This window comes from Ctenopharyngodon idella, chromosome 5 (genome assembly GCF_019924925.1).
Source record: "Ctenopharyngodon idella isolate HZGC_01 chromosome 5, HZGC01, whole genome shotgun sequence".
Lineage (NCBI taxonomy): Eukaryota > Metazoa > Chordata > Actinopteri > Cypriniformes > Xenocyprididae > Ctenopharyngodon > Ctenopharyngodon idella.
In genome coordinates this window covers 2,702,997-2,723,506 of record NC_067224.1, presented here as the reverse complement: position 1 = coordinate 2,723,506, position 20,510 = coordinate 2,702,997, and the positions used below count along the sequence as shown (strand labels likewise).

At 41.2% G+C, this 20,510-nt stretch overlaps 2 protein-coding genes across 4 annotated transcripts; both read left to right on the top strand.

Moving 5' to 3' along the window:
- The first annotated feature begins 1,565 nt into the window (after positions 1–1,565).
- On the top strand, positions 1,566–6,841 carry LOC127513182 (uncharacterized). Of its 3 annotated transcripts, XM_051894802.1 has the most exons (9): positions 1,566–1,639; positions 1,807–1,936; positions 2,519–3,075; positions 4,544–4,628; positions 5,008–5,953; positions 6,038–6,118; positions 6,217–6,388; positions 6,515–6,604; positions 6,703–6,841. In XM_051894802.1, the coding sequence occupies exons 3-9, from the start codon at positions 2,668–2,670 to the stop codon at positions 6,823–6,825; spliced, it is 1,905 nt and encodes a 634-aa protein (XP_051750762.1). In that variant the 5' UTR covers positions 1,566–1,639; positions 1,807–1,936; positions 2,519–2,667; the 3' UTR covers positions 6,826–6,841. The 3 variants fall into 3 exon arrangements, with proteins under 3 accessions (XP_051750762.1, XP_051750764.1, XP_051750763.1); XM_051894804.1 differs by lacking the exon at positions 6,703–6,841 and having other exon boundaries at positions 6,515–6,610; XM_051894803.1 differs by lacking the exon at positions 1,566–1,639 and having other exon boundaries at positions 1,641–1,936.
- Positions 6,832–18,195, top strand: LOC127513183 (PH and SEC7 domain-containing protein 3). The gene is made up of 6 exons (XM_051894805.1): positions 6,832–6,998; positions 10,568–10,638; positions 10,786–10,931; positions 11,009–11,153; positions 14,674–14,820; positions 16,726–18,195. The coding sequence occupies exons 1-6, from the start codon at positions 6,851–6,853 to the stop codon at positions 17,008–17,010; spliced, it is 942 nt and encodes a 313-aa protein (XP_051750765.1). The 5' UTR covers positions 6,832–6,850; the 3' UTR covers positions 17,011–18,195.
- The last annotated feature ends 2,315 nt before the right edge of the window (positions 18,196–20,510 follow it).

Below are 20,510 nucleotides of genomic sequence, written 5' to 3'. Positions count from 1 at the left end.
ACTACCGAAACTTCACTTCATGTTTCGGTCGTGACTGTTTCGGTAGTGACATCATTGTTTTGGTAGTGACAAAAGGGAACACATAATCATTTATTTAGGGGAAATAAACAAAATTTTAGTACAGTTATACAAATCATTCGAATTTTAGTATGTTTTATTATGCAAATCATTAGTGTTTTAGTATGTGAGTTAAAATCTGTAATGTGATGTGGTCACTACCAACACATTACTGTCACTACCGAAAATGTGCAGTCACGACCAAAACATGGGATGTTGTGTCAAAAATAAAGTACGTTGAATTATCAACTAAGATGTTTTTGTAGTGTTTGGTTCAATGTATATTCAAACTAATGAATCCTTCACTTTGAAATCAGTATGATAAACTTTATGCCTTTTACAAAGAAAGATTGGATTCAAATTACAACAAATCTCATAAATTACACTTGAAATATTTCTAAAATTGTAATTGTTATTGATTTACCTGTAAATTAAAAAAAAAAAAAATAGCAAAAAATATATTTACAAGGTAGATGTAAACAAAATGTTAATAGGTCAATATAAGCCTTCTTATTAAATTATTTATTATTGTGTTTCGGTAGTGACAAATTTGGGGAGAGGAAAAATATTCCAAAACTTTCTGAAAATACAATATCACAATACAAATACAAAATGTGTACCTTGGATATTATACAATTCGCATACATACAAAATTTGTGGAAAAGACATTTTTTCCAACTTTGACTTTGAACCAATTCTGTAGAATGGCCCATATAGTGACTTGAATAGAGCCCTTCAGTGATAAAAATGTCTTTAATTTTAAATTATATACTACTGATATTTTTGGGATGAAAAAATATGCTGGTGAAGGAGAATCGTGTCGGACTGGCCATCAGGTGTCCGACAGGTAACCAGTTTTACCTGCTGGCTGAGGAATGAACACCGTCAGGTGGGCGGGGCGCTCAGGTGTCAGGTGTGTTTCCGCTTTTGCCATCAGCCAATCATACGATCACTTTCCTGTAGACGCGCATCGGTTTTTAATTCGTAATATTTTCACAGATTTCGAGCAGAACTGAGCCGGTGAGTGAATGAATTCTCCAGTGGAGAATAAGGGTGTTTGTTTAGTCTTGACTCGTGTGTCATTAACCCGAAGCTGTGCATTAGAAAACAATGCTGTGTGACTCGTTTGCGGAGGATTTTAGGCATCAAGTCGTGCACATAGATTTTATTATCTTCTTCATAATGATCTGTGAGCGTTTCGAGAAGGTTAAAAGAAAACACTTAAATAATGCACCATTTTCTTCAGGTTTCTGTAATGTCTTAGACTGTTCATTTAAATGCTATCGCCTGCAAACACATTAATATTGTGCTTTTTAACCATCTTTAAACTAAATGTGCTTTTCTAACTTAAGTGTGAATGTCGTGAATAGTGTTTAAAGTGTTTAAATTGTTATTGTTTAAACACAGTCTGACCTTCACAGATGATCAGATATGAAGATTAAACTGTGTAATGATGTCACTGGAAGAAAGATGTTAATCTGGCATTTTCATGTTCATGATCTCTACAGCACAGGAAGTGTGAGGTGATGTGAGGGAGCAGCAGGAAGTGATGTGCTGATGATCTATCTATCACTGTTAGAGGGTCAGTTCAAGTTTCAACAGTCTGTCAGGCTTTGAGTGTTTATCTGTGTTGAAGATGATTATAGTGATTCTGAATGGCAAGGAAACAGTTTACTGTTCTCTGTTTAACAGTGTCTGTCTTTATCTCACCCTTAACTCTCTCTCTCACTCTCTCTCTCTCTGTGTCAGAGGAGGTTGTTTGTGGTCAGGAAGTGCAAATGTGTCTCAGTGCTGCTTGAGCAAAAGTCATTGCAGAGCACATCCGCCCTGTGTGTCTTTTAAAAGAGTTGAGTGGGCTTTACTGAGGGACACGGCTGAGGTGAGCTTCATTCTCTACTTTTGTTTGAAACCATCAGCACATTAGATTTTATAAATCACATCACTGATCGTGTGCTGCTTGTTAGGACAATGTGAACATGCAAACCAGACATAAGGCTTATGGGGGACTTAATGAATGACACGTAAAAATGAATTCATTGCTCATTTCTGTGGGTGGTTTTTACAGACTGTTTTCAACTCTGCAAACACTCATTCTGGTCCTGTCGTTTGGACGTTTATCATGAGAATTTTTTAATTAGGAAATAACCCTGCCCTTATCTTGCACGACTCCACATACACTTGTTGCAGTGTGCCGTTTATATTTTGTTTTGTGTAAATGCTGAACTCAAGCAGCTGGTCTACAGATCTTCCATTAAAATAGCAGAAATGTAAGATTCGGCGGTCTCAAGCACATGGCTCTAAATTGTGGTGGTTTTGTGGTGTCAGTGCAGGATGTATATGACGGATAATGAAATGTTTTCATTAGAATGAAGTGAACATTTGCGTACTCAAAATGTTTGATCACATGTTGTATGGAATGGTCATGATATAGATGTCATTTGTTTTCTGAAATCTCTTTCAGGCTCTTGGAGATTGTTGGTTGAAAATTTTGTTCTGCGTGGGAGGAAACAGTGTCGATCTCAAAATGGATGCCCTGCTCATCACGGAGGACGAAGACTGAACCTAAGCCCTTCCTAAACTCCTCATGATGACGATCTAAATGAGAAGACTATGGAGGATATTGCAGACTATCAGGAATCTGAGCCTTACCTGGAGGCTAAGCAGTACATCGAGAGGATGAAGCAGGAGAACGAAAAAAGCCTTGAGATTGAGGGTGTCCCTATGAAGAGCGTCGGACTGGACGTGTCAGATCACGGGGTCTCTCTGACCGTGTACCCCGTCACCATACCCTGTTCTCCTTTATCTTATGCCACTGTGCAGTGGGATGCCCCTGAGACCACAGAAGAACCTCCGGCTCCTGGATCGGACCGTGAACTAGACTCCGTTGACGAACCAGGGTTTGACTGGACGTTGAATCTACCATCTGAAGACCTCAGTTATATCCCAAATCAGGATGACATTATTGATTTGCTACCTGAAGCCGAATCACAAGCAGACGTCAGACTTGCATCTTCCCAGGTATGTAAGCCAAACAGCGGAAGGGCTTTGTGGTTTTTCTGGTTGACATGTTCTTGTATCAGTAACCAGTGACCTGCTTTCATAAAGGGCACCTATTTTGCAAAATCCTCTTTTACATGGCATTTTGACATAAATGTGTGTTGGCAGTGTGTGAACACAATTGCCCTACAATGATAAAAATCCACCTGCTCCTTTTTTTTACATCCCCTTTAAACCAAAGCAGTCTCATTAGACATGCCATTTTGATTCTCTGAGCAGTGTGACGTCACACTGCTCAGGCCCCGCCCACAGCTGCTGACTGACAGTCCTGCATTACCATAGTTTCCTCCCTCATTGAGTTGTACGCTGTCCGCCATTTTCTCCGTACTCGAGCAGCTGTAGCGTCAACAACATCTCGTAAGCAATCCTGGTGTTCTGTTTTTTAATGTAAAACTTAACATAAGACTCTTCATTTTTCGACAACATCTGAGCCACTGAGGATGCAGTGGATTCATTTTATTTTTGAAGATAATGCACTCCAAAATCTACCTAAATTCATATATGTCTGCGCAAATAATTTCACTCTAAACTGCTTTGTGGATGGGGGGGCAATACAAGGCAGGCTTTGCTAAAAAGTTGGTACTCAAGGATGGATCTGTACAAACTGTTCATAATCCTCCAGAAGTAGTAAGTGTCACACTGTTTATTTTTTATGAATATAAATACTTTATGAATGTGGTTAAAGCTATTGTTGTCTTATAGACCAGATGTCTGTCGTCTATTTTAAAACTTGTTTATATACTTTATGACACGTTTGTAAAGAGCAGTGTAAAAGGTCTAAAACGATGTACGTTTTCTGTAAAGACAAGACATTAAAAATGCTTGTTTGCAAAGGCCAGCACATTTATCCACTAACCATTCAGAAACGTCCAGTTTCATTCTAAAAGTTGTAACTTCTTCCTGAGTCTCTCCATCAGTGTCGACTCCGGTTTGAACAATGTAAGGCTGAACACCGTTACGGACAATCCTCATTTTGGCTGCGTGAGATTCTCCAGCTTTGTTGTTGTTGAGCAACCAAAGCGTGTGCTGTTAAAGCTCCGCCCTCTTCTGGAAAGGAGGCGGGGAGCAGAAGCTCATTTGCATTTAAAGGGACACACAAAAACAGCTCACACCCAAATAGGGGCAAATTTGACAAGCTATAATAAATGATCTGTGGGGTATTTTGAGCTGAAACTTCACAGACACATTCTGGGGACACCAGAGACTTATATTACATCTTGTGAAAAGGTGCCCTTTAATACTGTTTATGTGCACTTTATAATGTGGTTTACAAACAAAAAGATTCACATTTTTAGTTCACCATTTAGACCTGGAAAAACCTAAAGTGGAGTTTGTATGAATGAATTCAGAGTGAGCTGGTTTAGATTTGACCAAAAGGCACTTAATGTTTGAGTGAAGTGAATCTGTTCTGATGTTTTTCCCCTGACAGGCATGTGATGCACAGAAATCAGATACACAAACACAAATGGCACCTTCACATGAGGAGTCCTCCACATCTTTTGCAGATATTGAAGGTAACGTCTTAATTATTTGATCATGTTTTTTTGAGGTGATGTGATTTTGATAATAGAAGTGCTTTAAATCATGATCTACAATAGGAGTGGCTATAATTGTGTGAGAGTTGTGAAATGGTTGTGTTCATCAGCTGTGAATGTTGAACTGTTTGCTAACTCGGCCAATTTGGCTTCCTCTTCACGTGTCTTGTTGCATAACCTTTAAAATGTGGCTGCATACACATCAGTTTCCCATCAGCCTTTACAATCCTAGAGGTTTGGACTTAGTGTTGTTCTGGAGGGTCTTTTTTTTGTTCTCAGAAAGCCACAATCCTTCGAGAACACTGATTTTCTTCTGAAATCTGTCATGGAAGTATTTATCTGTGCTGTTTTCCATCAGATTCCAGAGCAGATGTGACTGAAGATGATTTTGAACCTGATGGCGCTCAGATCTTTATGGACACAAGAGACTCAGAGATTGAGCTAGTTCAAGAGAGATCACAGTCGCAAGAAGAGGAGGAACCCGGCATGTTAGTCCTTCCCAAACTAACGTTCACGCATGAGGAAAGCACAGAAGAAGGAAGTGAAGAGCAAACACAAGAGTGGGCTGAGACCGAAGTGAACGGAGAATCAGCAGATGCAAGAACCGACATTCAGGATCAGATTCAAGAATCTGACGATGTGGAAAAAGAAGAGTCAAGTCCTACAGAGGTCCAGTCTGATCAGTCACAGGACACCATCATTACAAGCCGAACAGAACCAGCAGAGCAGCTGTCGGACCTCACCAACATTTCGGTGGGACTTGAGGAAGCAATACTGACACAAGAGATGAGCACATCTGTTACAGATGTGACAGAGATGAGCCAGAATAATGACATTCAGGGCTTAGACCTCTCAGAGCAGGTCAACAAACAAGACCAAGAAAAATATATAGAACAGATGGTAAATACAGAGCAAAAGGCTGAACCTGAAAATGGGCTGCCAGAAGAAGCACAAGAGTCTGAGCTGGAAGAGCCAGACGAGAGCGAATCTTCGGAGCAGATCCAATGTTCGGATGAGCAGAAACCCTGCGAGCAGACACCACAATCAGAGATGGAGCCACCAGAGTGTCCGGACCCGTCCATTGACCTGAAACATGTGGCAGACGAGGCACAACACGAACAGGATATGACATCAGTGCACCATATGACAGAGGAGGTGCCTGTTCTGGACACAAACCCCGCGGGTCCCTGCATTAACGGCAGTGCTGAGATGGTGAACAGGGCCGAGGCTCAACGCTTGGCTGAGAGGCTCTACAGATTGGACGGTTTTCAGCGTACAGATGTGGTCAGGCATCTAGACAAAGAGTAAGTCTTTACTTGGCATTGACGATGTGTACTGCAACTATTGTGTTTCCAACAAATATTCTCATTTCTCTTCTCTTTTGATAGCAACGACTTCAGTCGTGCTGTTGGGGAAGAGTACCTGAAGTTCTTTGACTTCACCAGGCAAAGTCTGGAGCAAGCGCTCCGGTAGGCTTCTCGTTTCCAATATATCTGAGCACACAATGAAGTGATGCATCTCCTTCAAGAGATCGCTCAGGTGTTTTTGGGCTCTTCCTGATTCTTAGGTCATTTCTGAAGGAGGTGGTTTTGACCGGTGAGACTCAGGAGCGCGAGAGAGTCCTGCAGCGCTTCTCCTCTCGTTTCCAGCAGTGTAATCCTGACACCTTCTCTTCAGCGGGATCGGTGCTCACGCTCACATGTGCCGTAATGCTGCTTAACTCAGACCTGCATGGACAGGTGAGTCTCATATAACTGTTACAATCATAGAAAAAGGGGTAGTTAAGACCCTAAACGTTTGAACGAGGAGTCCAGTTGTGACGTCACTTGATCTTTGTAAGAGTAATCCTTTACTTGTGTCATCAGAATGTCGGGAAGCCCATGTCCTCGGCTGAATTTGTGTCAAATCTGGAGGGCATGAATGGAGGCGAGAATTTCAGCAAGGACTGTCTGAAGGTGTGAATGCCAAATCATCTTTGTCCCGAGTTGTTCACGTGTTGAAGCTACACTGCTGTGGTGGTCAGTAGTAATTCTCTTTCTTCTGTCTCTGTCAGAGTCTCTACAGCTCCATCAAGACCGATCCGCTTCAGTGGGCCTGTGTGAGTAAACCAACCTGCAGTGCTGAACTGACTTCAAATGTTGATCTGCTGTTTTATCTGATTTATCCTTGTTCCTAGAGAGGATGAGGTTCTGGCTAAATCTATGATGCTCGAGCAGGATCTAGACCAGGAAGGATATCTACGCTCAAAGAGTAACCCCTTCCAGGATCTCCCTCACGACACCAAGGCCACTGTGTTCCAGAAAGGCTTTTTAAAACGCAAAGCGCATGCAGACATTGATGGAAAACGCAGTGAGTCACAGTGTGGACAAAGACAAGTCTCAAGTTACATATGCAGTAGTTTGTCTTAAAGAGGCCATGTTCACCAGACAACATTTAGATGCATTTCTTTTAAGAGGGTAGTTTGATTTGTGGGGGACATTTACTTTGACTTCTCGGGTAATGTCAGTGGTATTTAATTACAACAAGGATGGCTACATATGAGTATATTTTAATTGTTTGATCAAAATTATTGCTAGGAACAATTCAGTAGTCACCGGATATTGTTAAGGACATGTCCCTAGCATCCCTACTAAATGTTACCCCTTAATTTCTTTGCTTCAGTAGTGTAACTGATTGATATTCAACAAATACAAAGAATAATTAACTATAACCTTTTATTCCACAAAACTATCAGTCCTCAAAAAAACGGACTCGGCATACTAACAGCATTAAGGCCCGGGTATAGTTCATTTTGCACTTTCTGCTCCGTCTCGCGCTAGGGCTGGGCAGTATTTCGAGTTTGTACAATGTATTGATATTTTTTTATACGATATGGAATGAGGATATACCGTTTATTGATACAGTAGTTAATACGAGCGCATATGAAAAATAGCGGAGAAAAAAAAAATACAGTTTGTCCTAAACATGAGAAATGCATAACATTAAGGGCTTTAAAATAACTAGTTAACAAGTTTAAAGCTTGCCCCGTCAAATGCTTTGACAGATTCATGTGAGATACTTGCGCTGCTTAATGCGTTTGTGAAGTGGTGTTTTCCTCAGTGCATAACTTGCATTTCACAGGTATATTCTCCATCTGTAAATGTTGGAAATTCATGCAAATATTTACATTTTGCTGTCAGGAGTGGGCGAGCCTTCTGCTAGCGAATCTCCGCTAAACTTCATAGACTTCCGTGAACGAGCACTGCCGCGCGCCAAACAGACGGAGCGCCATAGTTCTGACTAAAATATACAATTTGCTAAAATATTTGTTGTTGAACAATAAATGTGCCATATGTAGAATTTTAAACCTACAAGTAAGTGTATTTTTATGATATCTATAACTCTAATGTGACTGTAATGGGGTAATCAAAATAACCTAATATAATTAGTGCTTCTGTTTTTATTTTCATTTTTAGTTTACTGAATTTAACTTATGCTTTAAAAAGCATTATTTTTATTTTTATATTATAATATTACAATTTTAAAATGTAATGTAATGCTGCCTTCCAGGCAGGTTTTTGAGCCTGTAAGTCACGACTTCAAACCACGACTCACGACTTTGTAGTTCCAGGCAAGTCACGCCAAACTGCCTGAGTGTAAACAAACCAGCATGGCGGACCGTACGGGGCTTATGCTCATTTACAATTATTTCTATAGCCAAAGGTGCTTACTCCTTACTTATTTGAGGGAAACGGAGGAGGCAAAACGGCGCATAAGACAAGAGAAGCTGTTATACCGTTTATTTTACATTATTTTACCGTGCACTTGCATAACACCGCATCCACAAGGGCTGCCATTGTTGTTTCGCGGGCTATGTGACGTCAGAGCGCGGAACTGGGAGTACATCGATCTAGCATGAGGTCACGGGTTTGATTGCCGTTCCAGTGCACTTTCACGGGTAAAAGGTTGGAAAAACACGAGTTACGGGTTGCCTGGAACGCGGCATAATTTTCCCCTTTTTTGCACACAGCTATAGACCTTATGTAGCCCCGCCCCTTTTCAGCGCTGCGCTCGTTGTCTTTTGTCTTCCGGTTTGTAGTTCAACAGCGAACTTACGTATTTATGAATGAACTGCTCGTTTTAAAATCTTCCCGGTCGACTGACATTTGTTAAGACATCTGCTTTAAACAATGCTCATGATAACTTTCATTAACTCTACAACAAGTAAATCCACTTCACCAGCTAATTATTCTTTGACAGCGATGCCATAGAAATATACAGAGCTACCGCGAAAACGGAAGTTCAAAGAAAATATTATAAAGATGGCGGCGCGCTTGTTTCTCTGGCTACATGACGTTACTTTCCCGCCGGAACATGCCCTCCGCGGACGCACTGAGGGTCAGTCGCATTGTTGTCAGTACAATACATAGCAATTACAATATATATATATATATATATATACCGTACCCAAAATATTGCCAAAATGATAACCGCAAATCCACGTTTCACTGCCTGGAGTCCAGTTGTTTCTGTGAATTGCAGCGACCCATTTGCTTCCCTTTTCTGTAGCTTTCGGCAGTCTGTAAAAATACCTCAGGTTTCCTGTCAAATCTATCTGTACAGTCAGTCGCACAGCTCTTTCCCATTTAAGAGGTGTTTTGTGTGGTTTTTGTGACATTCAAGCTGAAAACCAATGCTGCCACTCAGTTTTTTGCCACTCAGTGGGCGTGACCGCAGCGACTCCGGCTGACGGTGACGTCACGTGCATACCCTCAATATTTGTTTTAATAGCCTTCAATATGAACATTGTTTGTAGGACAACATTAGGCAGGATGTGAAATAAGATTTTTTTTTAAAAAATACTTCAGACTACAGATTTTCTTTTCTAAATACAGATAAAAAATGTAGAAAATACTGAGATATATATACCGTATATAGTCATTCAGCCAAAAAGACACCAAGATATGATTTTTTTGGCCATATCGCCCAGCCCTATCTCGCGCAAAGTTGAGCGTGCAAGCCTTTCAAAGTATAATCCTTTGGCCGTGAGCGAGGAAAGTGCACTATCTAGTGGATTGCTGTTTTCAAGCGCTCAAGTCACTCGCACATGCACTGTTGTACATGGACCGTCCACGCAGTCTCAAAAAATTGGGCTGAACACCCAATTTGTCATGCAGACAGTGTGCGGATGGCCAAAGTATACTTTGGGCTTTACTGCTCACAACAGATGATTTGAAGCCAGACAGAAATTATGTTGTTGGATAGTATGAACTTATAGTGGTGGTTGATGTATTTAGAGACACAGTTTCACCTTGTTCACCGAGCTGCTGACAGTATAGTTAAGCCCAAAGTATACTTTATTTTTACGCGTACGCGAGGGTCAGCGTACAGTGCGCGTGAAGCGAATCACCACCTGATTTTTGTAAAGGCCCGGGTATACTTCATTTTCCGCGTTCCGCTCTGTCTCGTGCACAGTTGAGCGCACAAGCCTTTTCAAAGTATACTACTTTGGCCTTGAGCGCGGACAGATGCGTTTGTAGCGCATGTATCTGGTGGATTGCTGTTTTCAAGCACTAAAGTCACTCGAACATGCGCTGTTGTACGCTGACCGTCCGCGCTGCCTCTAAAATTGGGCTGCACGGGGATGGGGTGTGCGGATGTCCGCGGACCCTCCTGATGACGAAAATTACGGACAGGCGAAGTATACTTTGGGCTTAACCACGTGTACTTTGTACAAAAAAGTAAAGTTTGGGCTTTAGACAGTCGCCCTCTTCAAGAAGTCTAACAATTCATCCCCTGTAAAGCACCATCGCTAAACATGCAAGACAAAAACACAAATGAACTAGTTTTGAATGTCTAGTCAATGAGTTGACCATCTTGACCCACCCTAGAGTGCTGGACAGACAACATTTAACATGCTGATTTGAACTGATTTGCAGCTCCGTGGGGGAAACGAAGCTGGAAGACATTCTATGCCATGCTGAAGGGAATGGTGCTTTACCTGCAGAAGGTTTGTTGCTAGATACTGATGTTATGCATGTACTGCATGTTTTAGAGTGCTTTAGTGGCATGTCTGCTTTTTGTATAACCTTGCCAAAGCATCAATACAAATAACAATAAACACGGGCATTGGTGAGCAGTGTCTCTGTCTGTCCAGGATGATTATGTGAAGGACTGCCAGAGCTCAGAGGAAGTGGTCAGCGTTCATCACTCTCTGGCAGAGCGAGCTCTGAATTACACCAAGCGGCCGCACGTGTTTCGCTTGCAGACGGCCGACTGGAGGGTCTTCCTCTTCGAGGCTGCGTGAGTTTGTGTGCAAATTCTCCTTCAACCAGAATCATGTAACAGTCACATCTGAGTGATCATCTTGTGTCCTTCAGTTCCACAGAGCAGATGAACTCATGGATCGGGCGGATAAACCTGGTGTCTGCGCTGTACTCCTCGCCACCCTTTCCTGCTGCTGTCGGCTCTCAGAGGAAGTTCTGTCGGCCCATCCTGCCCGCGTCGCAGTCAAACCTCGTGCTGGTAACCATCTTGTTTATCTGCTTGCCTATCAGAGGCTAACGAAGCCCATCAGTCAGCAGGTGTGGGTGGACACAGTCACTTAATATGATGAAAAGCTTTGTTAAAAATATTTATATTTGTGTTCTGAAGATGAACGAAAATCTTCCTGGTTTGGACATGAGGGAGAGTAAAATCAGAGATTGTATATTATAGGGAGATGAGAGGGTCTGTATCTCTTACCATTGGAGAAAGCATAATGGCTAATTTAATTACGTGCGGCACCTTTCAGCCTATTGTGTAATGGCAGTGACATCAGTGCCCGCCGTCAAAGAGTATAGAACCCAAGAGGCGACACTCTGATACTTTTTGGTCAACAGTCACTAGATGGTGCTCCGGTAGCGCGGCCGCCATTATGGGGTGAAAATACTAACTGGACCATAGAATCCTTCACATCTTACGCACCCAAAATCGGCGAATTTCACTGCCAAATCAGAAGCGCAAAAGAACATTTTTCAAATGAAATCATCAGTAAATTGTATGGCTCCCACAGTAAATGTTGTATTGTCTTATATATGTTATATTTTACCAGTTGTGGAATACCAACCATTCAACCATCTGAGGTAACGTAGTTAGCCTACTTTATTGAGTATTTCCATTTTATGCAACTAATAAATTTAAGATCATGATGTTTGCAGCGAACAATATATTTCAGACCTATTGGAGTAATAGTAGCTAATAATAGTATCCACTAGGTCTGAATTGAAATAGGCTATATTGTACGTTTTAATGGATCACGCTACAAACATAATGATCTTATAATAGTCAAGTCAAGTCAAGTCACCTTTATTTATATAGCGCTTTTTACAATGTAGATTGTGTCAAAGCAGCTTTACATTGATAACTGGTACATTGTTTGGCTGCACAGCAGCTCTTAAAGAATAGTGTCAATGCAGGCAGATCAAAGCACTGTTGAATATCAAATGTCAAGTCAAGTGTCCCCAGCTAAGCAAGCCAGAGGCGACAGCGGCAAGGAACCCAAACTCCATCATACATGATGCATTGCTGTGTCCGTTATTGCATAATTCCCACTTTTGGACACTTTTGCTTTAACGGACATCAGACAACACTGCTAAATCAAGCTGTTATATTCATATATTTATTGTTCAACATTCACAATTTTTCTGATGCATGTCCTTAATTTAATTTTATATGTTGGTATTAATTCAGTGTTTATAATGCTAATACTAGATCTTTTAAAGAATTAAACACAAACACTTAAACACAAAGTCTGTAAAATAAACTGTTAAAAGGATTTGATGATCAGTAGTGATAGTATTTTATTCTGTGTTGTCATCATTCAGGTTGGATTTTAGCTTTAATGTACGTTTTTTTTTTTTTTTAACAAAGCAGCTTATATTGCCATAGAAACTAGTGGACTGCCGACTCGCTTTCACCCCAAAATGGCGGAAACGCAGGGCTGCTGCTGAGCGCCGATGTTGCAACGGAACGTTCAGTGTCGCTTCTTGTTAGTGTATATTCTTTGCCGCCGTTCAAAACTCCTTCCCTGCGTACCGCCAGAGCCAGACCGTTAGCATTAGCCGTTACGCTTTTTTGGCTAAAGGTTGCAGGCTTGCCTTCCAGTGGCTTTGGTAAAATTCTGTGAATGTTCAGTGAACCTACCTCTAGTGCGCACTTTAAAGTTGGGTGATTTTGATGCTGCGCGATACCGTTATGCTCACTGTGGTTGGTAGAGTTCTGCACACAGGCGGGTACCCGACGGTTGGCCGCTAATATTTGATGTAAAGGGTGGAATTAATATTTTCGTGTCAGGTGCGGTGCGGGTCGAACGCTCGGTAGTTATGGGCGGACTGCGGGTCTAATAGTAAAGATTTTTTTCAACTCAATTCGGTGCATTTGACAGCTGGTTTCAAATGGTCCCGTGCTTATTTGTGTTCACGCTGTCTGAAGACCGTTAAAGGCTTCTAATTACAGCACGATTTGCCGCGCTGAGCATTGTAGCCAATCGCGCTGCGTCTGATTGATATTAAAGGGAGCGCTTTATGTAGGCCTATTTAATACATTCACAATTTAAATAAAAGTTTTAGCCTATTTTTTCTGCTACAAAGAGGACCAGCAGCCAGGTTAAACACTGCTGAGTTTCAGAAGAGACGTTTAAATGACGAGTGAATATGCTAAAATATTTTTTAAATTGTCTAAAACATTATTTGTTCTATTTTACTAGTGTTGTTTAATGTCAATGTTTAATTAATTGCATCGACTCATGTTGGTTTTATTGCGTGTGTTAGGCTACATAAAATGATTTTTGTCTACCTCATTTAATGCGGGTGCGGTTCGGGTCGCGGTTTTTATTAGGGCTGGGAATCGATTCCGAGGCGTTTGGAATCGAGAGTCAAGGGGAATCGACTCCTCATTTAGAGCCTTTATCAGTTCAACAAAGCCATCATTAATTTGACTCTTTCTTTCTAATATAGTGATTGAAAGTCCGATTCCTTTCCTCAAAAGGGTTCTTTCGGATAGTTTGTGTCAATAAACCAGTTCAAAAAACTATTCAGAGGTTATTTTATGGTGAAACTGGCTTATATTCTCTATTATTTTGAGTGCTGCATGGTCTTGATTATTTTCATTTTAAATAAAATGCTAGTTTTTGTAATCATTTTCTTTCTATCAGCCAATAATTCTGAAAGAAAACATGTCGAGAACACATATCAGTGGCTGAGAACCTACTCGCTAAAGTAAAAAACAACTTTCACGGATTGACAGATAAACCACATGCACTTAGACTCGTGTTGTTGTTAATGTTCTAGCTATTTCAGTGTACAGTTTGCTTTATTAATTCTGTGCAAAGCATACAATTAAAGTAAACTTCATCATTCAGATGAATTGTGCACATTTAGACACCTCATGTCTTGTTCCATCCATGCAATAAATGCACGTCCTTGAATAAGAGATAATTTTATTTTATTTATTTATTTATTTTTTTATGTGATACTGCTGGGCTATGGACTATGACCCATTTCAGGTGCAATGCAGCCAAAATTACAATTTAAAATCAATCTATAGAAATGTACCTTTGTATTACAGCTTCATATTATGAGAATGCTACTTTCTACAACCTTAATACCATGTAGTCATGGCGAGATTAGGTTCCTTCAATTTAAAAAACAAGAATTGAAAAATAATCGAAAACAAAAGGAGGAATCGATTCCAGAATCAGGACTCGATTCCAAAAATGCTCTCGTTTTTATGTCAAATGGGTCGGGTGTTCTGTTAATTACTGACTCAAGTTCGACTGTGACACCCACACGTCTCTTTTACATTAATGTTTATTTCTGACCACAGGAAGCTCTTCACCTCTCTAGTGAGACACCAGCTTGCTTGTTCATTCATTTGTTTGGTTTCACTAAAGTCAGAAAGTCATTAAACACTTCAAGCATCTGCGTCTCATTTAGCATGTCGATCAGTGTATTTATCACCATTGCATCTCTTATTGTTATTTTCACGACGCTGTATCGTTCAACAGGACAAACAGCTGCAGTCGCATGCGGCCATGTTACAGAGCTTCCAGCAGGATCTGTCTGCGCTCCAGCAGGAGGCGTCAGAGAGCAGGAAGACCAAAGCCAGGGAGCTGGAGGAGATGAGGCAGAGAGAGGAGTACCTGCAGTATGAGGTGCGTCTGTCAGGCATAACACCGTCACAAACTCACAATCGCTCAAGATGAGCATCAAAACAACTTGAATTGCTGAGATAAAAAACTAAATGTATTGTGTGAGAATATATGGGATGATACTCAAACAATACATCTTAAAACATTCTGCACCTTAAGTGAATTTATCTCTTTTTAAAGGGATAGTTCATCCAAAAATGTTCTTTTGTGGGTGAACTCTCCCTTATTTTACTCAAAAACAAGATACTGATCAAGGAAACTTTTAACAGTGTGATGCCTTGGTTTGGCCGCGGGACCCACATTTTCCCATGGTCATTAAGCCACGACCCAAATTTTTAATTTGAACCAAGCAAATTTATTTCTCAAAATAGTTAACACGCATACAAGTACCATCCCACTTTACTTATCATACACATAAATTGTAAGAATATCACTATAACTGATGAATAAACAGGTAAGGCTATTAAATTGAACTAGTTTTTGTTAATACACTAAAGTTAGTAAGCTGGTATGAGCCACCACAGACATCAAAAAGACAGAATCGGTGGTATTTTGGGTTAAGGTTACGGACTGTTACCATTGGAAATATCATGAATAGAATGAACATACCTGCATGCAAATCCTTCCCAGCTAACACACAGCGTACCAGTTATGCAATTTTTGGTACTTTTTGGTAATTTCATGACTTAACTACAGAAAGAGCAAAGTCTTTGCTGAAGGGTCAACAGCTTTCATGTGTGTTTTTCAAAATAAAAGTCTCACTTCAGGAAAAACATTTACAATGAGCTTTTTTTGTTGTTGTTGTTTCTTTGACTACACACTCAAAATGGTTTTGCGACATACGGTTGAGAAACACCGTCTCATTGGCACAGCAGACATTTACAGTCTGTATTAGTCAAGTTTTGCTAGTTGTTCGTTCTGTTGAAAGCAGTAGCATCACATGTCTGGACACACTATGCAAATGAAAATGTAGATAATAAAATCAGCATTGTAAGTTCCTTTTATGGTCATTTCAGGGATGGGGAATAAAGCTTTAGTCCCGTATATACACCGATCAGGCATAACATTATGACCACCTTCCTAATATTGTGTTGGTCCAACTTTTGCTGCCAAAACAGCCCTGACCCGTCGAGGCATGGACTCCACTAGACCCCTGAAGGTGTGCTGTGGTATCTGCACCAAGATGTTAGCAGCAGATCCTTTAAGTCCTGTAAGTTGCGTGGAGCCTCCATGGATCGGACTTGTTTGTTCAGCACATCCCACAGATGCTCGATTGGATTGAGATCTGGGGAATTTGGAGGCCAAGTCAACACCTCAAACTCGTTGTTGTGCTCCTCAAACCATTCCTGAACCATTTTTGCTTTGTGGCAGGACGCATTATCCTGCTGAAAGGAAATACTGTTTCCCTGTTGGATCCCGACGTGCATCAATGAGTCTTGGCCGCCCATGACCTTGTCGCCGGTTCACCACTGTTGATAGATACTGCACTTTTGATAGATACTGACCACTGCAGACCGGGAACACCCCACAAGAGCTGCAGTTTTGGAGATGCTCTGACCCAGTCGTCTAGCCATCACAATTTGGCCCTTGTCAAACTCGCTTAAATCCTTACGCTTGCCCATTTTTCCTGCTTCTAACACATCAACTTTGAGGACAAAATGTTCATTTGCTGCCTAATATATCAGGTGCCGTGATGAAGAGATAATCCGTGTTATTCACTTCATCTGTCAGTGTGCATGCCATCTTTTGCTACCTGTGATGTTTGTCACTGGCGTATATACAGTTTTATAAAATCTTAATACAGGTGATGTTTAGAGATTTTTTTCACGCTGTGTCTCAGTTTAAATCCACTGTAAAAGATGTGAGTAAATGCGGCTGTTTCATATTGTTGTCTTCTTCTTTTCACAGAAGTCTCGTTATGAGGTCTATCTTAAAGTTCTGGAGGCCTGGCAGATGCTGCAGACGTCCGATTCGTCAGTCGGAGACAGACTGAACGTGTTCGATGAGGGATTGTGGAGAGGAGAGATGGACGAGGAGGAGGATGAGGCTGATGCCGGGATGAAGCGATCGCACTCCAGTCCATCCCTGGAGTTAGAAACGCCTCCTCAGCCTGTAGTGAAAGTGCGACGCAACATCTCAGAGAGACGCACCTATCGAAAGATCGTAGTTCCACGGCGGAACAAAGAGATTTGAAAAAAAAAATGAACTGTTACACACAAACTGTCATGCTTGAAGCACTTGAATCCTTTAAAGTTTTACATCATTTAATATATTTTTAAAGTCTGTCCTGTCCAAGGTAAAAAAAAAAAAAAAAAAAAAGAAAAAGCAACAACAGTAGTCTTTTTAAATATAAAGAATTTTTGCACAAACCTCTTATTAATTGACCCTCTTCATACTGTCCACAAGAGGGAGATGTTGCTCAAGATGTTTAAATGAAGGACAATAGTTTTTACCTCATTCATAACCATCACATGTCAATAAGAGTTTTTGAGGGGTCAGCTTAATGTGTCATCAACACAACAATAGTAAACAGTGTGAAGAAGGGTACGGTGTATGTTCAGTGCTGTCGCTCAGAATACACTTGTTCCAGCCACATTTCCTCTGTTTGAAATCATGGTGATAAAGAGACCTCTGATAGAGCCACTGCTGAATGGCTCTTGTGTATTGAGTGTTTGTGAATTTCTCATATCCTTTCATTTAAACAAGAACCCGTCATTAAGCGCAGATGCTGAGGATGTGTTTGATGGATTGTGCCTCCAGGCTCTGGATGCTCAGGATGTGTCGGCTTGATAAAGATCTGAAAAGCCAATATCAGATAAATGCCGCCTGTTGACACGTAAACAGATTGTGAGGAAAAACAATCAAACTGTCAGTGAGTCAGAAAATGACTGAACGCCACATGGATAGACCCAGATTTGTGCTCTTATATCGCAACGCAAGTACTGATGTGTGATCCTGAATATGGCTAGACAAAATATTTTGTAATTGAGCAACTTATATAGAATAAGTTGAATAGAATTTGTTCAAGAAACCTACATGAACATACATTACACATCAGGGCCGTAACCACCATAGCCATTGTGGGGGGAGATCAAAGAAGGCGGGGCTTAATGTTCACTGAAGACAAGTGTGAATTCCAATGCAACACTTTTAGTTTTTACAGTGACGTGTGTGGTAAAATATAGCTAAACATTAAATATTTGACAACTGTTTTACGATGGATATGTTTAACGACCCACAGTAACATACTGTGATGCAAACAACTCAACTTTTCTATGGAATTTCTGCATTTTGAATTATTTTTGACATATTAGACATACCAACAAGAGTGAACATGTGCATATTTTTAAATAAAATATTATTTGCCAAGAGTTTAAATGGACTACTTCACAACTACCTTTTACCGTTCTTATTTCTTTTTTTATTCCCTTAAATCCCTTTTAATCCTTTAAAGGGGACCTATAATGCCCCTTTTCACAATATGTAATATAAGTCTCTGGTGTCCCCAGAATGTGTCTGTGAAGTTTCAGCTCAAAATACCCCACAGATCATTTATTATAGCTTGTTAAATTTGCCCCTATTTGGGTGTGAGCAAAAACAAGCTGTTTTTGTGTGTGTCCCTTTAAATGCAAATGAGCTGCTGCTCCCACTGCTTTCCAGAAGAGGGCAAAGCTTTAACAGCTCGCACCAGTGTTGCCAAGTCTGCAGTTTTCCTCAGGTTGTTTTTCATGTCCGCTGGTTGAAGCGACCCCAAATAACATGATATTTAGCCACTGCAATGCAAATTTTACCAGGGGAACCCTGACACACGAAACACGATTTTTACTGTGCAACCCCTCCTGAAACGCGATTGGGCTGGTTTTGGGCTAGTTTTGAGTAGCAATTGGGCAGGTTTTGTTGTGAAATCCTGGCAACCCTGTCTCGCGCTTCGGTTGCTCAACAACAACAAAGCTGGAGAATCTCACGCAGCCAAAATGGCGATTGTCAGTAACGGTGTTCAGCCTTACATTGTTCAAACCGGAGTCGACACTGATGGAGAGACTCAGGAAGAAGTTACAACCCTTAGAATCCATCTGGACGTTTCTGAATGGTTAGTGGATAAATTTATGTAGTTGCTGTGGAGTTGATTCAACTCATCGACTAGCATGTGCCGTCATGTTAATCTTTTGTGCAAATCCAGCGTTGAATTGACCCTCATTTGTGAAGCAGTCCAGCGTAAAATGACGGCATGGCAACAACACTCTACTACAACAACTCTTCCTCTTCTCTAAAGCAGCCCAACATGGCCTCACCCCCTTTGTTGCGTGTTCTCGGGGGCGGGGTTTATGTAAATTTTAGGGTTAGTGATGTCACTAACCCAGGAAGAAGCTTGTTGTAGTCCCTACCAGCCGTTTGTTGTAGTCCTTAAAAAGCGAATTCTGTAAAAGAAAATATCTCTCTTTGCATTGAACTTTGAGTGTTGTAACTTTGCAGACATTTTTATGCTCTAACAGCAACATTACACACTAACTAAAGTTAAAAAAGTGAAATCATAATCAGCCACACCTTTAATTTATTAATTTCTTTTAAATAAAAATAAACCCACCACCCAAAAAAGGTCCCCCCTAATGTTGAAGACATGGCTACGGCCTTGTTACGCACAGTGTTACAGAAATACTGAAGCACTTTTTGTAGCGTCCACACAGCTACAGTTGAGCGTTTACATCTTTCCCTGAAGCTCTTGTGTTTGTGTTTGGCAGAAGGTCATGACCAGAGCTCAGCGCCGGAGCCGTGGAGCGTGACGTCTGCGCGGCCCAATGGAGGACGCCTGTACTGGAGTGAGCTCAAGTTCTTCTGTGTTTTTGTTCCTGCACGTCCGTCTGGCTGAAGGGTTTTGTGGCCGCTTGTCAGGCCTGGTTGAGTAATTAAAAAGGCAAGCGGAGGCTTTACTTCATTAAGGGTCCTAACCGGCACTCACCTCCATCTCTCTCGTTCTCGCATGGTCTGTCACAAAAATTCCTGACATCATCCCTCTGAATTCCTCTTTGTGTCGTTGCTCGCGCTCAGACGCTGCGGATGATGCCTTAACTCCGGCTCTTTCGAGTCTAGTTTCTCCACGCTCATTCTCCATCTGCCCAGCATTCTCGTGTTTCCACCTGCAGCGTTCCTCATCGCTCCCCAGTGTTCATCTTGTGTTGTTTGTTGGAGGTCGCTTACCCAGATGGAGAGATGCAAGAGACAGTAAATGCAAATACCATTTTTTTCACAAGTAGCATTTCTATCCATCCCTGCGTCTCCTCTTACTTTAGTTTTGTTGATCAGAAGTTTCCAGTTTAGATGAGGATTCATTGGTTTAAATGCATATTTATATCCGTGAGTGTTTCTTTCTCTCGTTCTGTTCCACACACTCAGGGATCTTGAGCAAACGCTGATCCTGTCCCTCTATTAGCAGATACTTATTTGTGTTGGTTTGTGTCTCTGAGGCGGTGAAGGTCTGTGTGGCCCGGGGCGTCTCGGCCGATGACCTGAGTTTGGCTTCAGCACTGGGCCACATCACCTCCACTCACAACACGGCCTGAAGAGACGCTTCGCCGGGACAATGAGAGGCTGCATTCTTGATCCCCAGAAGGGAAGCAAGCTGAATGTCGACAAGTGTGTATTGTGTGTGTGTGTGTGTGTGGTGTTAAATGCCACACATCTTGATCTGCTGCAGT